The 18,052-nt window shown below is 41.9% G+C and overlaps 1 protein-coding gene across 3 annotated transcripts in view; it reads left to right on the top strand.

The window, feature by feature from the left end:
- Nucleotides 1-15,633, top strand: part of RHEB (Ras homolog, mTORC1 binding) — a 45,404-nt gene extending 29,771 nt beyond the window's left edge. For all 3 annotated transcript variants that reach the window (XM_044765719.2, XM_044765720.2, XM_070516618.1), the window contains 6 exons: nt 2,051-2,118; nt 8,407-8,489; nt 9,132-9,188; nt 9,298-9,345; nt 10,139-10,220; nt 15,132-15,633. In XM_044765719.2, the coding sequence (XP_044621654.1) occupies nt 2,051-2,118; nt 8,407-8,489; nt 9,132-9,188; nt 9,298-9,345; nt 10,139-10,220; nt 15,132-15,224 (431 nt within the window). In that variant the 3' untranslated portion in view covers nt 15,225-15,633. The remainder of the gene's footprint in view (nt 1-2,050; nt 2,119-8,406; nt 8,490-9,131; nt 9,189-9,297; nt 9,346-10,138; nt 10,221-15,131) is intronic.
- The last annotated feature ends 2,419 nt before the right edge of the window (nt 15,634-18,052 follow it).

Genomic DNA, 18,052 nt, shown 5'->3' with positions numbered 1-18,052 from the left:
CCCCTCTAGTCCAGGTCACCGTCATCTTCTTCAGGTCGTGATAGTCCAAATAGCCACAATATCGTGGGCTCCCACGAATGTCCCTTATCCGTTTTGGCCCATTTCTATTATTTATGGCCTAGCCAGAGTGATCTTTTTAGAATATGAATCAGATCAGGTTACTCCCCTGGTCAAAACCCTTTGTTTCCCATCACATTCAGAATAAAAATCTGAGTAACTTACCATGTCCTGTAAGACGTGTCTCCTCCCCAACCTGATTACCTACCCCCGTTCTCTCTCAGCCGCAGCTGCATTGACTTTCTTGCTTTTTCTCACTGAGCTTTTTCACTTAATGTTTACCCTCTGCCTCTATGCTTCTCCCAGAGAAGATACCTGACAGTGTGTGTGTGTCTGTCTGAATGCGTCTTCTTTCCGTTACCGGGCTGTAAGTTCACTGACGTCAGGGACTGCAGCAGTATCTTGAGCACCTGGAACAGTGCTAGGTGGTGATATTAGGCTCTCAAGAAATAGTTCTTGGATAAATGAATGACATTTTATCTCAATAATCTTTTCGTAATAATTACATTATACTTCATAACCACAATTACTTAGTTCTAATTGAACCTTACTGGCATTATTGCTCACCAATGTTTCTTACATAATTTTCATCAAATCTAAAATGCACTTTTTGATCTTTCCTAAGGTGTCAGTGGCAGGTTTTCCCACAGGAACGTCCTGACTGCCCCCTGGCTGACGGTGATCAAAAAGCACAGTTGGTGCAAGATGCATCCCAAGTTCAGAGAGGTTACAATGTGAAAAAAAATACGATAGAATTTTTTCTTAGAATTGATAAAATAGGTTTTATTGGGTACTTGCTATCTTGAAATATTCTGATTCAGTTTTCATCTGGTTTAACTTTTCCTTAAAGTGATAATTTCCAGAAAGAGCACAAGAATGATAGAAAGTGTGGCAGATGGCCTGAGTGGTCTGGTCTAATTTGTATTCGCCTGACTCCAGCACCCCTGCTGGCATTAGGAGAGTGTGGTGCTGGTATGATTCTCTTTGATGACTGCTTCTCTTTCACCCGTCCTTTCTCTCCCTGTGGGGCTCAACATTCAGATAAGATCCCCTCTCTGTCCTCCTTGTCACTTAGAGTTTTCCCTCATCATTTCCTCTGTCTGTTTTTGCCTTCTCTTTGGGCAGTGGGACCAAGTGGGCACAAGTGGGTCTTCTCTCCACTGTGCAAGGGATGGGTTCTGCTGCCTGGCTGTCATCAAGTCGAATGGCTGGCCAGGTCTGAGGACTCATCGTGAATCGAGATGGCTGGGACCGAGTATGCAGAAGAAATCTGTTCTGTGTAGTTGTCAGGGTTCCAGGTGGTTACTTTTTAATATTCCATTACTATTAGTAGTTCTTTCCTCTTTTGTCTATGTCTGTTTGAAGTCTTTTTCTTTAGAATTCTGAATTGACTTTTCCGGAAGTTATTTGAGTCTGGTTTTTTTTTTTCTTTTTTTCACAAATTTCTTGGATCCTTAAGCTAAGTGGGAATGATGGCTTCACACAGAACATCTGTTCCATTGCTGTTTTATCCATCAATAAAATTGTTAATTTTTTTACATACTGAAAGTTCTTAGCACTTGAATTAATACTAGCTTTTTGTGCTCTGAAACTAGAATTCCTATAAATTAATGAAAATTTTTGTGCATTTTGGTTCCTTCTAGACCTCAAGCTTTCTGTATTATATTTCACTTTGCACAAGAGAAAGAACTATCAGCAGATGAAACATTCAGATTACTTTTATAGGATATGAATTGGTGCCTAATTTCACTTTCTTTGAAAAAGATTCAGGGTTTACCCAACCTTGATTTTAGTCAGCCAGCCAGTGTTTCTTAGTTAAATTGTGGAAGTAGGGAAGAATCTGTAAACTAGAGATTTCTTCTTTTTTGTTTGGTGGGACCTTTTTATGAGATTATTAGGGACTCTGCTTAACTGGTTGTCATTGTTCAAGCTTTAAGTGATCTAAGGTTAATTTTTTTAGCTAACTGGTATTTAATTCCCTTTTTCTCTGTAGCTTTCACAAAATTGATCACAGTGAATGGACAAGAATATCATCTTCAACTTGTAGACACAGCTGGGCAAGTAAGTATCTCCTGTATCAGAATCTCGTACAGCGTCTCTGACAGTCCTGGCCCTGGCATTGATGCTTACACACAACAGCAACGCCAGGAAAACCCCTTGTGATTTGTGTAGGATGGAATATTAATAGGCTGTTTGCTTTGTCCTTGTAAGACTTTCATGGCAGTTTTTCAAATAATTAACTTGTTTTCTGCTGTAGAGTTGTTTTAAATATATTCATAATGTTGTGTTGGGGCCAGCCCCATGGCCAAGTGGTTAAGTTCACGTGCTCGGCTTCGGTGACCCAGGGTTTCACCGGTTCAAATCCTGGGTGCAAACATGGCACCACTCATCAGGCCATGCTGAGGGGGCATCCCACATGCCACAACTAGAAGCACCTACAACTAAAATACACAACTGTGTACCGCCGGGCTTTGGGGAGAAAAAGGAAAAAGTAAAAATCTTTAAAAAAAAAATTGTGAAAGTTTATGTTTATGACAGGGATAGTGGTTTCCTGTTTTCTAAACTTAATTCTGTACAGGGAATCATATTAATGCTCTTCCTCTATTTGTAATATGTATTCTCCTACATTAAGAGCAAAAGTAAATCTTTTCTAGGGAAAAGGCAGGAGAAAGATTTAGGGCAGAAATGACCTTGTTTATACATGTTTATATGATTGCTAGAGTAAGAAGTGTCAATTTGATTTGCTAGACAGTCAGTAATTGCCAGAGCTTAAGTAACCCCCAAAAAAGATATTCACAGGTTAATGTAGCAGTGATGTGGGTAATGGGTCTCTAGGGGAATTGACTGGAATCAAAGGATGAAAGAAATTGAGAGAACTTGAAGGGAACAAAGAAAATCCTTTGACAGCTTAACTTCCCTGTCACCATGGCAGCCAGCCCAGCTTTTACTAGGAACCATTCTGTTAGGCTGCATCTATTGCAGTTCACTGGAGGATGGGGAGTGCAAAGAAGCTGGAACGTCTAACTCCTCACCTTGCGTCTTATGCTCAACAAAGGATCAGACTAAGAGGAGGGCGAATGTAGTATAATCTAGTCTGCCACGTTAAATGGAGGCTTTTTTCCTGGAACCTGGGGAGATTGGGATAGACCGGAATGATGTGGCCTGTCTCATGGGTTTGGAATGAGCTCCCTCTGCTTTATGTTTTGAAGTGAGCGTGGAGGGAAAGTGTAACCCTATAGTGAAGCAAGAATGTAGCTGTGTTAAGTTGTTTCAGCACTGGAGAAACCCTGGAGTTTCTATTCTGGAAGCTTCAAATAAAATAAATCAAATGTGTATGTCACAAAGATGGAACATAACTCTCACTGACCATATACACTCCCACCTGGTGGTGGATATAATAAGCCTTCATCATCAGGCCTCATGATGGTTTTCTTAGAGCAGAGTCCTCCTAGGCTTTTACTCTACAGGGAACCTGTCCATGGTGTAATGGGAGTTTGCAGCTTATTGGAACAAGGAGAGCAGTAGAAGTCTCCGTGAGAGAGTGATGGCATAGAGGACCTAGCTTCTCTGAGAAATTAGTGTAGAGGAGCCTCTGGGATGGGACCTTGCGTTGCATTCTTAGGGTTTGTATTCTTCTTTTATAGTTATGGCGACTATGTAATTTATTACCTAAAATAAGACATTTTTAAGAGTGGAGGGGGCACTCAGTATATTGATTCACTGAGACAGCAGGTATAAACTGAGAGTGTTCTAGGCAGAGAAATATGACCACACACCATTTATGGTGGGACTGTGACGTTATCAATATTTCAGTTTGCCCTTATATCTCTGTTTTGAATTTTCATGAAGCTCATGGAAAGTGCGGGTAAGGATGTAAATTGGTAAATCACTTCCATGTAATGTTACTCTAGAAATACATTTAAAGTGGACCAGAAGGAGAACCAAGATGTCATAGTTGGAGTATGGCCTCTGCAGTCCTGCTGCCTGTGTTTGAATCCTGGCTCTTCTTACTAACCAAGTGACCTTGAGAAAGTCATGAACCATTCTGTGCCTCAGATCTTCATCTGTAAACTGGCGATAATTGTGGTACCTACCTTCACAGGATTGTTGTATGCTTTAGAGTCGATTTATGAGCTTACAGAAGATTTGATCCTTATTTGTAGCTCTTTGATGCTGCTGAGGCTAGAGCGGTGCCTAGAGGCCACACTCACTCGATGCTGACAGTGTGAGTGGGTGTCGTGCAGGTGTCTTAATACTTGGAGGAGAGCTGTCCTTGAAAACGTTTCTCTGGAGAGAAAATTTCTTTATATTGACTCTCCTTATCAAAATAAAAGATATATTCCTCTGAGGTTATGTTTTACTCTAAAACATAAAGGCACACTTGGGCATCTCACGTCTTTAAATGTTTTAATGATAGAGTGATACAAAGAATGACCCCAAAAGGATCAGAGATCTCAGGGAGTGAGCTTACGGTGTGAGGGATGGCAGGAGCAAGGTCAGTTACCAGCTCTGCTTGCCTTGCTCCTTTGGGTTCTGTTACTGCCAAATAAGAATATTTAGAGAATTTTTGCACAAAGTATATCCAAATTTAGCTACTTTGAATAAGTTGTTTTCATTGCAGCTAATAGTTGTTAAAAGCTACATCCAGAGCTGAGAGATCATAAAATAAAAAGTTATGCTAGTATTTGCCATCCATGATGGTGTGACACAGGCCTTTCCTCCTGCTGTGGTTCTACCCTCACTCTGTAGAAACTGGATGAGACGGCACGTAGCATTTACTGCTCCAAGAGCGGTTTTTAAATTGAATTCATGTGGGCTGGGTGTGGGGTTAAGACTGCTAGTACTAGGGGAAGGTGATTAAAGGACAGATTCTTTGAAAGCTGTATATAGTAAATTTGTTCACTAACTTACACATTTTGGGAGTAAAATTGCACATAAGAACTTGCTGTATAGCAATATATGATAGCAAGTACTGTTTGCTTAGGAGCTTATATTATAGCTGATTTAAGTGCCCAGCTAGAGATGATGGTGAGCATAGTTAAATACAAGTTGATTATTTTTAGTTTGAATGAAATATTATATTTGGGCCTAATTTAAGTAGAGTCAGTGATGGTCAATTTTATAATGTCAAATTTCCCTTTAAAAAAAAACAAGTATTACTTAAGCTTATTTCTAGAAAACAGTACTAAGTGCACTTGTTACAGAAGTAAACTAGCACAAAAGGTAAGTAGTGAACTGTAAGTCTTCTCCACGCTGGCTGCCCCAGGTCCCCCCGACAGCAGCCCTTGTTGCCGAGCTCTAGGATGCGGTTCCAAGATACTTTCTACATGAACATGCAGTGTAGTTTTATTCTTTTCTTTTTAACACAAAAAGTAATGTATCTCTATATTTCCATCTTGGAGATTATTCCACATCAGTACCTGCAGCCTCTTTTTTCTCCCTATGGCTGCATACCATCCCATTGTTTGGATATATCATAATTTAACCATCGATCAACAATTAGGGGGTTTCCAGTCTTGCTACCACCAACAGCGCTGCATCAGTATCTTAGTCATTTTAGACAGATGGCATGTATGTAAGAAAATCTGCATGGTGGATGCTGGAGCCAGGGTCACAGTTCACACTCTCACCAGCTGGGAATGGGAGTGCCTGTTTCCCTACACACTCGCCAACATAATGTGTAACCAGCTTTTTTGTGTGTTTGAAAACCTTTTTTCTTTTGAAGTCACAATGGTTTATAACATAGGAAGTTCAGGTGTGCATCATTATATTTCAGCTGCTGTTTAGACTACATTGTGTTCATCACCAACAGTCTAACTGCCATCCGTCCACATTTCTTGGTATTTGCCAATCTGCTGGGTGAAAAATAGTCCCAGTATCATTTTAATAAGTGTATTTCTTCTTATGAAGGAGTTTGATCATATTTTCCTATGTTTGAGGACATTCATAATTCTTTTTCTGTGATTTATCCTGTCTATTCATGTACTTTTCCCTTTTTCTATTGAGTTGTTGGTCTTTGCTTATTGATTTGAGAGATCTTTTAATATGTGAAGAAAATTAGTATTTTGTATATGATCTGAGCTGCAAGGTATTGTTTGCTTTCAATTTGTCATTGGTTTATCGTTTTTGAAAGGTTTTCAGCCGTAAAGAACTTTTTCGTTTGGTTGAATTTACTTAATCTCTTTTTAACTGATACTATTTTTAAAAAATTCTCCCATCTACTATGCACATAGTTTCAATTTTCATCTTTAAATCTTTGATTCCTCTGGAATACATTTTTGCTGAGGTGTGAGTTAGAGATCCAACTTAGCCCCAGATGGCTCTGCATTTGTTCCCTATACATTTTGTTGAGGGTTACTTTTTATACTTACTGATTTGAAGTGTCAGTATTATCATGTACCTAATTCCCATATTTATTTGGGTCTTTATAGATTTTCTGGTTTGCTCCATTCATGAGCCGGTGCTGTACTATTTTGATTGCCATAGCTTTATGGGTTCCACCCAGTTGCCTCTGAAATTGCTATTCTTTCTCAGAAAGTATACTTCTTATCAGGATCATGTTACAATTATATATTAATTTAGGATCGATCAATGGATAGCCTTATGATTCTGCATATTCTTGCTGAAGACCGTGGCACACTCTTCCATGTATTTAAGTCTTTTATTTCTTGGGAGTATTTTAAGGTTTTCTTCAGATGGATCGTGCACTTTTATTTTCTTAAGTTTATTTATAGGAATTTTGTCGTTTTTGGTTGCTGTTATAGTGGGCGGTCTTTTTCCTTCATTCTGCTTTCTAACTAGGTTTTTTGCACCATGCTTCTAGAATATGCTTATTCTGTTCTTTATTTCCACATCTTCCTTTCAGGGAAAAAGTAATTTGAACTTTGGATCTGCTGGTGACTTAAAATCATTTGGATTTTTTTTGGAGGAAGGCTAGCCCTGAGCTAACATCTGCTGCCAGTCTCCTCTTTTTGCTGAGGAAGACTGGCCCTGAGCTAACATCTGTGCCCATCTTGCCCTATTTTGTATGTGGGATGCCTGCCACAGCACAGCTTGACAAGCGGTGCATAGGTCGGCACCAGGGATCCAAAGTGGTGAACCCCGGGCTGCCGAAGCAGAACGTGTGAACATAACTGCTGCACCACCGGGCCGGCCCCAGGAATTTTTTTTTTTAATCTGGGTGAAAAAATCTGTCATTCTGTTAACAATTTGTTTTCATAAATCAACACTAAAATGAATTTGACGTAATGAAAGTTGTACTAATAATGAAAACAGTTTTATTTAGCGTGTGTAGTAAGCTCTGTGATGCAGAAGCGCTGCTTTCTGATTAGTGACTACTGTTTATGATATCAGAGAGTTTACAGTAAAAGTTAATTTTTCTTTGATTTTTTTTTTTTACGGTTTTTTGCCATAGGGTAGTAATTCAGGGCCTTGTGAACATTAGTTGTTACCATACCATGGAATTACAAAGTTAACAGAGACAGTTACTTGATATAATGGTGATTGCCATTATTTTTCTCTAGTGCTTGGGATATGTAGTATATTGACAATTGTATTTCAACTGAGAATGAAATGTTTGTTCCGGACAGTGGCATGTGCTAATGAAAACTACATTGACCTTAGAACCTTTCCTATGCTTTAATAATTCTGTATCTAAAGCAGAGTTTTGTAAAGCTTTATAAAACTGAGTAGTAGCTATACGCTGTTGCATAATGTGTACCTTTGTTTTTAATCCCTAAAGTTGCTCATTAAATAACTCATTTGATCCTCAGAAGTCTGAGTACACTGATCAAGCCTAGTGTTTTGATTCTCTTCTCTCCCCTTCCTCTCTCTCAAGTGCCGGTGGCAGCCTACTGACGACCAGTAGACTGGTGCTCAGGCCGTTGTGACTCACGTGCAGAAAATAGGTCAAGTGATAATATGACATTTCGAATATGAAAATGCAGATTAATGGAATAAACCAGTAGCACTTGTGAATTTCCTGTGAAGTCTTAAGACATTGTGGACTTTGCATCCATAAAAGAAACGTAGTAGTGCTTTCCCCTTGATACAGGATCACAGAGCCGGTCACCTTTCCATTCATTCCATTCTCTTCTCCCAGGAATGTCTCCCAAAAGTCTTAAAATAGCCAGTCATTTTTTAATATTGGCTTTATAGCACATTATCACCCCTCAGCCAGTCTTACATAAATCTTAAGTTTGTAGGCTATGTTTCTAGAATGATATTGTAACCCACTTTTTGTTTACTTTGATTTCTTTGACCAGGTGCTATGTGAAAAACCTTGGGTAAAGAGTGCTTGTTATGATATATGAAGAGTTTACTCAACTGTTATTATTTTTTCTTCCACAGGATGAATATTCCATCTTTCCTCAGACATACTCCATAGATATTAATGGTTATATTCTTGTGTATTCTGTTACATCAATCAAAAGGTGAGCCTCACTCCTGCCACGTGCTCCTTTTAAAGGGTTAGGCTGGAATTGGTGTTAGTAACAGTTAGACTTGGTTATTAGGCTAAATGTTTTTTAGTGGTGGTCTTGTGGAGCAAACAGGTAGTTATGGGGAAAAATTACCCTGATAGATGTTCTCTTACACTCGTGGAATAAAAACTCCGTATTTCTTACTTGAAGCTGCCTAGATAGATAATGATTGAACACGATCTGAGCTTTCTACTAATCGGGATGAGAAATACATAGATTGATTTGCTTTTTGTGTGTTTTCACCATATTAATGTGGAACACGGGCTGACTGCTGGGGCCCTCTAGCTAAGGAATGTTCTACACATGTTTATTCAGAGGTTAGAATTTGTGTTTATGTGGTTTGTCAGCCCAGTGTTAGGCTTTCCTATTTAAATATCTTACCTATTTCGTTTTGAATACTCTCAGTAAGGATTACTGAGTGTCAGATAATGCTCATGTGAAAAAGATTGGTGGGAAAAAATAGAGCAATTCCTTGTGTTCAGTTTATTTTATGTTAAAATGGTGACTCTGTGACATTTTATATTTTTCCCACTATAAACATCTAAAAACATCAACACTAAAATGGATATCTGATTTCATGCTTTTGTTTTGTAGTTTTGAAGTGATTAAAGTTATCCATGGCAAATTGTTGGATATGGTGGGGAAAGTGCAGTAAGTAGCCGTACTTTATCTCGGTAGATAGGTCTGTTGTAATAGTAGCTCCTGGACAGTAAACTCCACACTGACTACTTTACTTCCTTTTTTCTCCTCATATTAATAGAATACCTATTATGTTGGTTGGGAATAAGAAAGACCTACATATGGAAAGGTATGTAGCTTCTAAATAATGACTGATTTATAAAATCAAGGCTAAGATGATTTAGTCACTGAAGTTCCATTTTTAATTACTGTTCTTACAGCAAGAATATTTTTAGCTGTAGCATATCTGTGTTTCTGTGTTCAGGAATGTGGCAGTGATTGTACATAGGAGAAATAAAACTGCAGTATAAATCCCACATATGTTGATAAATGTTTCCTGTAGAAAAGAGTGAGCAAATACTGTAGAAAATTATCTTTAGATTCTTCTACCATTTTGCGTAAAGCAGACTGTAAAAAGACAACAGTAACACTCATTTACTCAACAAATCGTTTTTTTGAGGACTGAGGTTAGGGTTAGAGTGATGAACCAGGTGGGCAAGGCCTATCCCCATGATGTCTAGAGAGGAAGGCACTTGCTGGCTGAATGCCTGCAGCCTGTGCACAACAGAATTGGACTGTGGCCCCTTCAGAATTGCCCCTGTCCTTGGGTGCTTACAACCTAGGTGTAAAATAGTCTATTGTTACAGATACTGGAGTACTAGGAAATACAGTTATATTCTCTGAACTGTAAGAGCTTGCTGGAGCATGGGTAACCCCATAGGCAGTGTGTGTTCTATTCCCCAAGTCGGGCGTAGTTAAGATGCTCCTCTGTGTTGCATAGTGGATGGTAATACTGAGCAGAGCTTGCTTCTGCTTCGTAAGGGAAAAATTGATAAAAGTGGAGCCTGTTTCATAAATCAATTATAGATGTTTTATATAATACAGAGAAAAGTACTTTATTTAGAATTTTATTTTTCCTTTAGGGTGATCAGTTATGAAGAAGGGAAAGCATTAGCGGAATCTTGGAATGCAGCTTTTTTGGAATCTTCTGCTAAAGAAAATCAGGTACTTATTCTTTAAAACTCTTCAGCCTGCCTTCCGTCAGTCATAGGCATGTGTTCCTCTTAATCAGCGTTTCACCTCCTATCACTCCTGGTTAATCTTTATCCTTCCACCATTTCTAATGTTAGTCTTTGCATTGCTTTAGGAAGATTGTATTTATGTTTTAATTCAGTCAGTGTTCTACTTATGATGGGACCTAGAATATTTGTGAGATAAACAGAAGTTAATAGTAAAGGAAATACTACCTTTATGAACATATATTGTTATTTTTGTTTTATATTAAAGACGGATACAGAAATAAGTCCAGACACAGGAAAGAAGCAAGAATGATCTTAAATTACTCTGGCGATAATTTTCTGTCTGCACCTCCCCGCCTTTTTCTGTAAGAGAAACTGAGTTAGATATATGTGTTGTTTTTAACATAAAAACTATTAAGAACGATTTTACAGGCATTTATTACCAATTTCAGTCCTGCAAATATTCCTTTCAAGGCCTGTGCCAGGAAGGATGTCACTTCCACTTCAGAAGGCTTCCGTAGCTCCTCTTTCCTTTTCCTTCCATGGCTTGAGTTTAGACCCGTAGCATCCAAGCTCGTCTCCAGCCTCCGTTTCCTCCCCAGTACACTTCTCTTGGCTGCCATTAACTTTCTAAAGCTACAGCTCGGATGATGTCACCCTCTACTCAGACTGTCAGTGAGTTGCCCATTGTCTGCAGAACAAGGCTCGAAGCCTTTAGCATGATATTGAGTGCAGTGATGACTTGCGCTTTTCTCGTTTCTTCTCTCACTACATCCTGTACTTCACAATCGCGCCAAACTACTGCCACTTCCTTAAACACAGTGGGCACTTTGAAAATGCCTCGCCTTTACTCATGTTCTTCTCTGGCTTAAAATAGCCTTTCTCTAATTAAGTACTTAAATTCATATGGTGTTTTCTAGTTTTTAACGTATTTTCAACATGTTATGTTGTTTGATCCTCAAATCAATCAAAAGATTGATCGGTTTTCATTACTGTGAGGCAACAGCTCAGTGAGGGTGAACGGCTGGCTTGTTCGGGGTGAGGAGAGCTAGCGCACAGTCAGCCTGGTGCTCCTCGTTCCCCGTTCTGCCACTCCTTCCCATTACTAAGACCCCTAGCCCTCAAGGTTCTCTTAAATTTCCCCTTCTCAGTGACCCCCGCTGCTTGATTCACCCAGCCAAAATTAACAATAGTTTCTTTTCTCTCGTCTCCCTTCATTCACTCTAAGATCCAGGACAGCGTGGTTGGCCTTCGTGGCCTCCATGGTGTCCCGCACAGAGTTCTTGTAGCTGGTGGTGCTCAGTCAGCCCAGCCGTCCCTTCAGAGTCAACCCTCTTCGTCTCTGTTCAGACAACGAGGGATATTAAATCTGTATGATTGGTTCCCGAGTTCCAAACAGCAAGGGATTTATCTGAATCTGTTCAGTTCCTGAGTGCAGGTGGTGAGAATTCAGATCGTAAGAATTAAGAGGGGCTGGCCCTGTGGCCGAGTGGTTGAGTTCGCGTGCTCCGCTTTCGCAGCCTGGGGTTTCACCGGTTCAAATCCTGGGCATGGACATGGCGCCACTCATCAAGCCGTGCTGAGGCGGCGTCCCACATGCCACAACTAGAAGGACCCACAACTAAGAACACACAACTATGTACCGGGGGGCTTTGAGGAGAAAAAGGAAAAATAAAATCTTCGGGAAAAAAAAAAAAGAAGAGAGTAAGAGACTTGTGGTTTTAATTGAATGAAATCAAACCCTGATTGGGTATCTAACCTATCCTTAAGATCATCTAGTCGAACGTCTCATTTTAGAGTTGAGGAGTTAAGAGGTAAAATGACTTTTCTAAGATCACTCTATACTTTATATAGTATAGGAAAGAGAATTAAGTTTTAAATTTAACCCACATTGGGTCCTCTCTCCTGTGCCTCAGGCTGTCTAGTGGATGCAAACACGGGCCTTGTGCGTGACCCAAGTGCAGTAGAGATTAAAGTGCTCTTGGGGAGAGACTGTTCTGGATTAAGAGTCTGTGTGTGAACCTTAATTGGAATCTGGTTCTAAAAACCCTCGTGTAAAAGCCATTTTTGATCAGTTGGGGAGATTTTATTATACTCTGGATATATTAGGGAAAGTGTTAATTTTTTTAGGTGCAATGATCGTACTGGGATTATGAAGAGAATATCCTTACTCTTAGGAAATGCAAACCAAAGTATTTAGGGGCCAAGTTTCATAATGTCTGCAGCTTACTTTCTTTTTTTTGAGGAAGATTAGCCCTGAGCTAACTACTGCCAGTCCTCCTCTTTTTGTTGAGGAAGACTGGCCCTGAGCTAACATCCATGCCCATCTTCCTCTACTTTATATGTAGGACGCCTGCCACAGCATGGCCTTCCCAAGAGGTGCCATGTCCGCACCCAGGATCCGAACCAGCAAACCCTGGGCCGCCGAAGTGGAACGTGCGCACTTAACCACTGCGCCACCAGGCTGGCCCCATGCAGCTTACTTTCTCATGGGGTGTGTGGGTGGATGGACAGAGAGAGTGAGCCAGCTGATACAGCAACGAGGTTAACACTTGCTGAATCCAGATAGCGGGGCAGGTTGATTATTGTTCAGTTCTTTCCATTTGTCTGTATGCTTGAAAATTTGCATAATAAAAATTGGAGGTGGAGAAATGCAGTTGAATGGCCCCAAGCTCTCTTTGGGTCTGTTTGCTAGCTTCACTCTGCTTCTCCTGGGTGAAGGTCTGAGGGTCCTAAAGCGCTCATTCTATTTGGCGTTGTAAGTCAGCCTCAGCAGTGTTGCTCACTCTTCGTGGCGGGCGCGGGGGCGTGTTACTGTGCTATGTGTGTCTGGCAGTTACTGTGTTATCCTTGCTGCCACCTCGAAGGCGTGGATGGCTTTGGACCCCACCTCCACTCTCGTTAAGAGGACTTGCTTAGGAAGGCGAGGTTGCCTCAGGTTACTTTCTCTGGTGAGAGTGACCTGTACGGTTTGCTTAAGGTATGTTACTAAACTCCTGGTTGAACTGGCACGCAGGCCTTTTCTCTATCTAGTTTGTGTGATACTTCCCTTAGCTTAAGGTTTTCATATGCTTCTACGTAGGTTTATTCTTTAATCTTTTAGTTTCCCTTAGCAGGTAGTAAAGGGCTTTTTGAATACCCAGATAAAAGATGAATTCCACCGAAGGCTTAAAGTTAAAATGAAAAAATTTCAATTAGTGTAATTCTTTTAGGTTTTGATAAATTTAGCAAATTTGTCTGATATTAGCCAAAAGCCTAAAAGAAGGCAGGAGTCTTGTATGGTAGCCTCAAACATCTTAAGCCAGACAAGCCCAAAGACCAGATGAGCCAACTGATGGTTGTCTCGGTCTGCTCTGGCATCATTATCAGATCGACAGATACCTGGACAGACGTAATATGAATCCTTTACGGCAAAAAGATTCTTGTACCAAACTAGGTAAGTCCAGCGGTGATGAAGATGTCCTTGGAAAGCAGCAGTCCTGATCAGTACCTTAAAGGCATGTCTAGGTACTTCTCAGCTCCCTGTCGCGGCTCTTGTCATACTCCTGCCCATTTGGTCTTTGCGTGTGCTGGAAGTGAGGGGCGTCCTGAGCCTAGGGAGTTTCTCCCTGTCAGGTGGGAAGAAACGAGTAATTCTAGTCCCTTAGAAGAGGCCCTTCTGGAAGAGCTATGAGTGATTCTAATCCACACACATACTACAAGGCTACTACTATGTGTCCGTTTTAGTGGGGGAGAGAGAATTTGTGTATGTAGCGGACACACACACACACACACACACACACACACACACACAGCATCAGTAGTCATGTGATCAGAGACCAATCTGTGTGAGCTGCTCAAATTTTTTATTGAAAAGTTTTCAAGTATAATTTGTTTGTAATTTGTATTACTTACTAAAAATCCACTATTTTAAAGTAAACTGTCCTAAGTAAAGTTTAGTCAATTTTGTTGGTAACAAAGTGCTCAGGAGTAAAAATTGTCAAGTCATTGAAACTGCAGCAATAGGAGGGAGACTCGCTGAAGCCAGTGGCCTTGATTAGCTGGACAAGAGTCTAGGACCTGGGGCTGGTGTTGGCTTGCTTAGGAGCGCTTCGTTCACGCCAGCGGGAGAGAAGGAGCCAGGGTAGAGGGCCCAGAGGCAGGGGACGCTCGGTCTGGTGCGCAGAGGATGTGGCGTTCCCTTGTGAGCACTGCTTCTGCTCTCCCGGTGAACTGTAACCCAGCTGTCAGCTGGTGTGAGAGCAGGGGAGAGGTTTTAGAAATTTGAAGCGAAAGGAGAAGGTGTGAAATTTCATCTGGAGGAGTCTCTGGACCAGGGACATGGAGTTGGGCTGCTGGCGGCACCGAGGCTCCCCTTTGGACTCAGGGTCCTGGAGGTCAGGTGAGCCCCGGCGCAGCATGGGTTTCCCTGGGCTGCGTTGGCTGTGAGGTTGCCGACCCCAGCAGGCGGACAGTCAGCAGAGAAGAGAGTCCGAGTCCACGGACTGTGATGGTGGGCTGTGCAGTCTGTGCTGGTCAGGGAGGAAAGTGAGGACAAGACATGGCTGAGGGACAGGGAAAATGTAGTCGGATCAAGGAAGCAGGTCCCTGTGGGGTTAGGAGTTGTCGCATTCGGGATATCCAGAGACAGAAGGAAGATGGGTCTGGTGGGTGCTTGACCTTGGGGTGAGGGAGGAGGGCGGTTATTGGTAATGACAGGGTCTAGGCACTGGCCTCCAAGGCTTTGGGGAACAAGAGCATTTTTTGGCTACCACAATGACTGCATTTAAAGTATAGGAACCGACATTTGGCCTAAGAGACGATTTCTTGCCCCAAATGACAGTGACTCCTCCTTGTGAAGGGCTAGTAGGGTTGCCCGTGGGCCGAGAGGCTGACTGGTCTTCTCCTTGTTTTTCAGACTGCTGTTGATGTTTTTAGAAGGATAATTTTGGAGGCAGAGAAAATTGATGGGGCTGCTTCCCAAGGGAAGTCTTCCTGCTCAGTGATGTAGCTCTGCAGAGCCTGTCCACTGAAGGAGCAGGCTGCCCGGCGTCCTTCCTGGTAGACTCGGCTGCATTTCTCTTCTGTTAACCTGAAAGATTTCATTTGGGTCAGAGCGCTTTCCCGCCGTCCCCTCCAACCCCTTCAGATTATGTTAAACTCTGACTCTGTCCAAATGAGTTCACTTCCATTTTCAAATTTTAAGCAATCATATTTTCAATTTATATATTGTATTTCTTAATAATATTATGACCAAGAATTTTATTGGCATTAATTTTTCAGTGTAGTTTGTTGTTTAAAATAATGTAATCATCAAAATGATACATATTGTTACACTACTATTAACTAGGCTTGGATATATCAGTGTTTATTTCATTGTGTTCAATGTATACTTGTAAATAAAATAGCTGCAAACCTTACTCCCTGGTGCTGCTCAGTGTGGCTTTGAAAGAAGGAAAGCTTGTCCTCCTGAGGGTTTCTTTCTCGGCCTCTAGGAAGGCTCAGCATTGGGTTCCTGGAACTGGTGGAGGCTGTGGCTGCAGGCAGAGGCGAGCAGAGCCCGCAGGGACTGCTGACCGCAGGGGCTCCAGGCCGTGAGGGGGCCGCCGGACAGCAGTGGGTGGGCAGTTGGGGAGAGTAGAGTGCCAGAATTGGGATGGCTCTCTGTCGACTGAAGCTCTGCCTCCACCCCCGGAGGCCTGGCCTCCACTGGATGGTTCATGTGGGCCAGGTGGCGGGGTTCCTTAGAGCTGCCTTGTTCCCTGCTTGCCAATTAGGCTACTCGAAGAAAAGGAAACCTTAAGAAGTGCTTCCGTGGGGCCGGCCCTGTGGCTGTGAGTGGCTAAATTCACGCGCTCTGCTTCGGTAGCCCAGGGTTTTGCCGGTTCGAATCCTGGTCACGGACATGGCACTGCTCATCAAGCCACAGTGAGGCAGCATCCCACATGCTGCAACTAGAAGGAGCCACAACTAAAAGATACACAACTATGTATCAGGGGACTTTGGGGAGAAAAAGGAAAAATAAAATCTTTAAAAAAAAAAGGAAACCCTTCGTGTCCCTCCTCGTGCCTAGCTTGATGTCCATGTCAGACAGGATCTGATTTAGAAAACAGATCTGCCTGTCACCATCCCCAAACCTCCAGCGTGAAGCGTTCTGTGTAGAGCTCCGTGCACCTCCTTCCGGCACAGGCCGTGTCCCCGCTCTGCAGGCAGCAGCGGTGAGGAGGGAGGCGGTTGGACTGCGTGGTGGCCGCCACCTCAACTGGAGGTCAGAGTTCAAGGTGAGTGATGTTTTTAAATGATGCCCCTTCCAAGTTAACATTTCACAGGGCTGTTTCCAACATTTTAAGGGAATGTTATTGACTCTGTTAATAAAATACAATTTTGCCTTGTAACTGATTTTTTTAATGAAAAATTGTGTTTTTAGAATATGCCATTATTTTAGATCTTTTAACTGTTTTTGTCTTGACATTCCAAGATGAAATTTGAATCTTAGAAGACCTCCACCAACTGCTCACTTCTTAAAAATAAATTTTGACAATGTAGTATTGTTACTTATTAACAGGGTTTATTCTTAGGCTTAATATCGTGCATTAGAACTCAGCATATGGGACCACATTAAATCTGGATCCAGTCAGCCTTTTCCATCTGAAGTTGTTTCTGCGTACATGGAAACTTTCAGCAGCATATTCGTGCTGGACACTTACGTTCAGCTCTCACAGAGTGGACCTCTAAGCACTGGATCTCCTGTTGGAGGCAGCATCATGTTCCTTCACTCAGTGCAGTTCACCTATTCATTCAGATGTTTCCTGAGCACCTACTGTGTGCTCAGCACTGTTCTAAGTGCCAAGAACAGAACAGAAATCTGCTATAAATCTTGTAGAGCTTCCTCCAACCTTGAGCCTTGCAGCTACCCTGCGGTCGGTCCAGTCCGGCTCCCCAGTGCGGAGATCCCATCCACAAGACAGTTGATTCGCTTGCTAGAGGGGTTGTTTGTCACATGGTCCAAATGTGGTCTTGCAGCTCGGGACTTCCAGTGACGGGGAGCTCATTACCTGGAGATGATGATGGGAGGTGGTTAGTGGTACCTGCTGCACGCTAATGTGCTGGTTTGCTTCCCATTCACCCTGGGAAGACAGTGCCCCACTATTTACAGATGAGGAAACTGTCTTAGAGGTGTTACTGGTTGACTAAGGTCGATAACCAAATTCACTCTGTGTCTGCTGTACTCATGTGTTAGAGCTGCTGAAGAAAGTCTTGCAACTGCCAGGTTTGGCTTAAATTTTTTATTTAATACTGTATTTCACTGCTTCTAACACTTTTTTTAAATTTTAACATTTCTTAATTGAAACGAGTCTTACAGTCAGTGATAAAGCATTGTATTGGAAAAGGTAGTGTTTTCCTTGGTGGTGCATAAATGCAGTCTTAGAGTGGCTGAAGTGCAGGAAGTGCAAATATAAAGCTGAATGTATATTCAAAACTACTCTGCGGCTCATAATAAATACAATTATAAGATCACGTTGCAAATTAAAATTAATGTGATGGAATTGTGCTAAAACTAAATTATCCATCCTCTCTCAGCCCTCTCTAGTCCGCCATGTCTCCCCACCGTGTCCCTGACAGTGCTCTTCCTGAATTGCTCATCACCTCCTTGTCACCAAATCCACTAGGTTTTCTGTGGTTTCTTTCTTGTCCCTTCAGTAGCGTTGCTCCCAGCTAATTGCTTCTTTTTGAAAATCTTCTCTGTTTCCATGACACCACGATCTGCTTTTCCTCCCAGCCCACTGTGGCTGTTTCCTTCTCTGTTGGCCTCTCAGTGGGCCCTTTTTGTATCTACAC

This window comes from Equus asinus, chromosome 1 (genome assembly GCF_041296235.1).
Source record: "Equus asinus isolate D_3611 breed Donkey chromosome 1, EquAss-T2T_v2, whole genome shotgun sequence".
NCBI classification, from domain to species: domain Eukaryota; kingdom Metazoa; phylum Chordata; class Mammalia; order Perissodactyla; family Equidae; genus Equus; species Equus asinus.
This window is presented reverse-complemented; position numbering and strand designations above follow the sequence as displayed.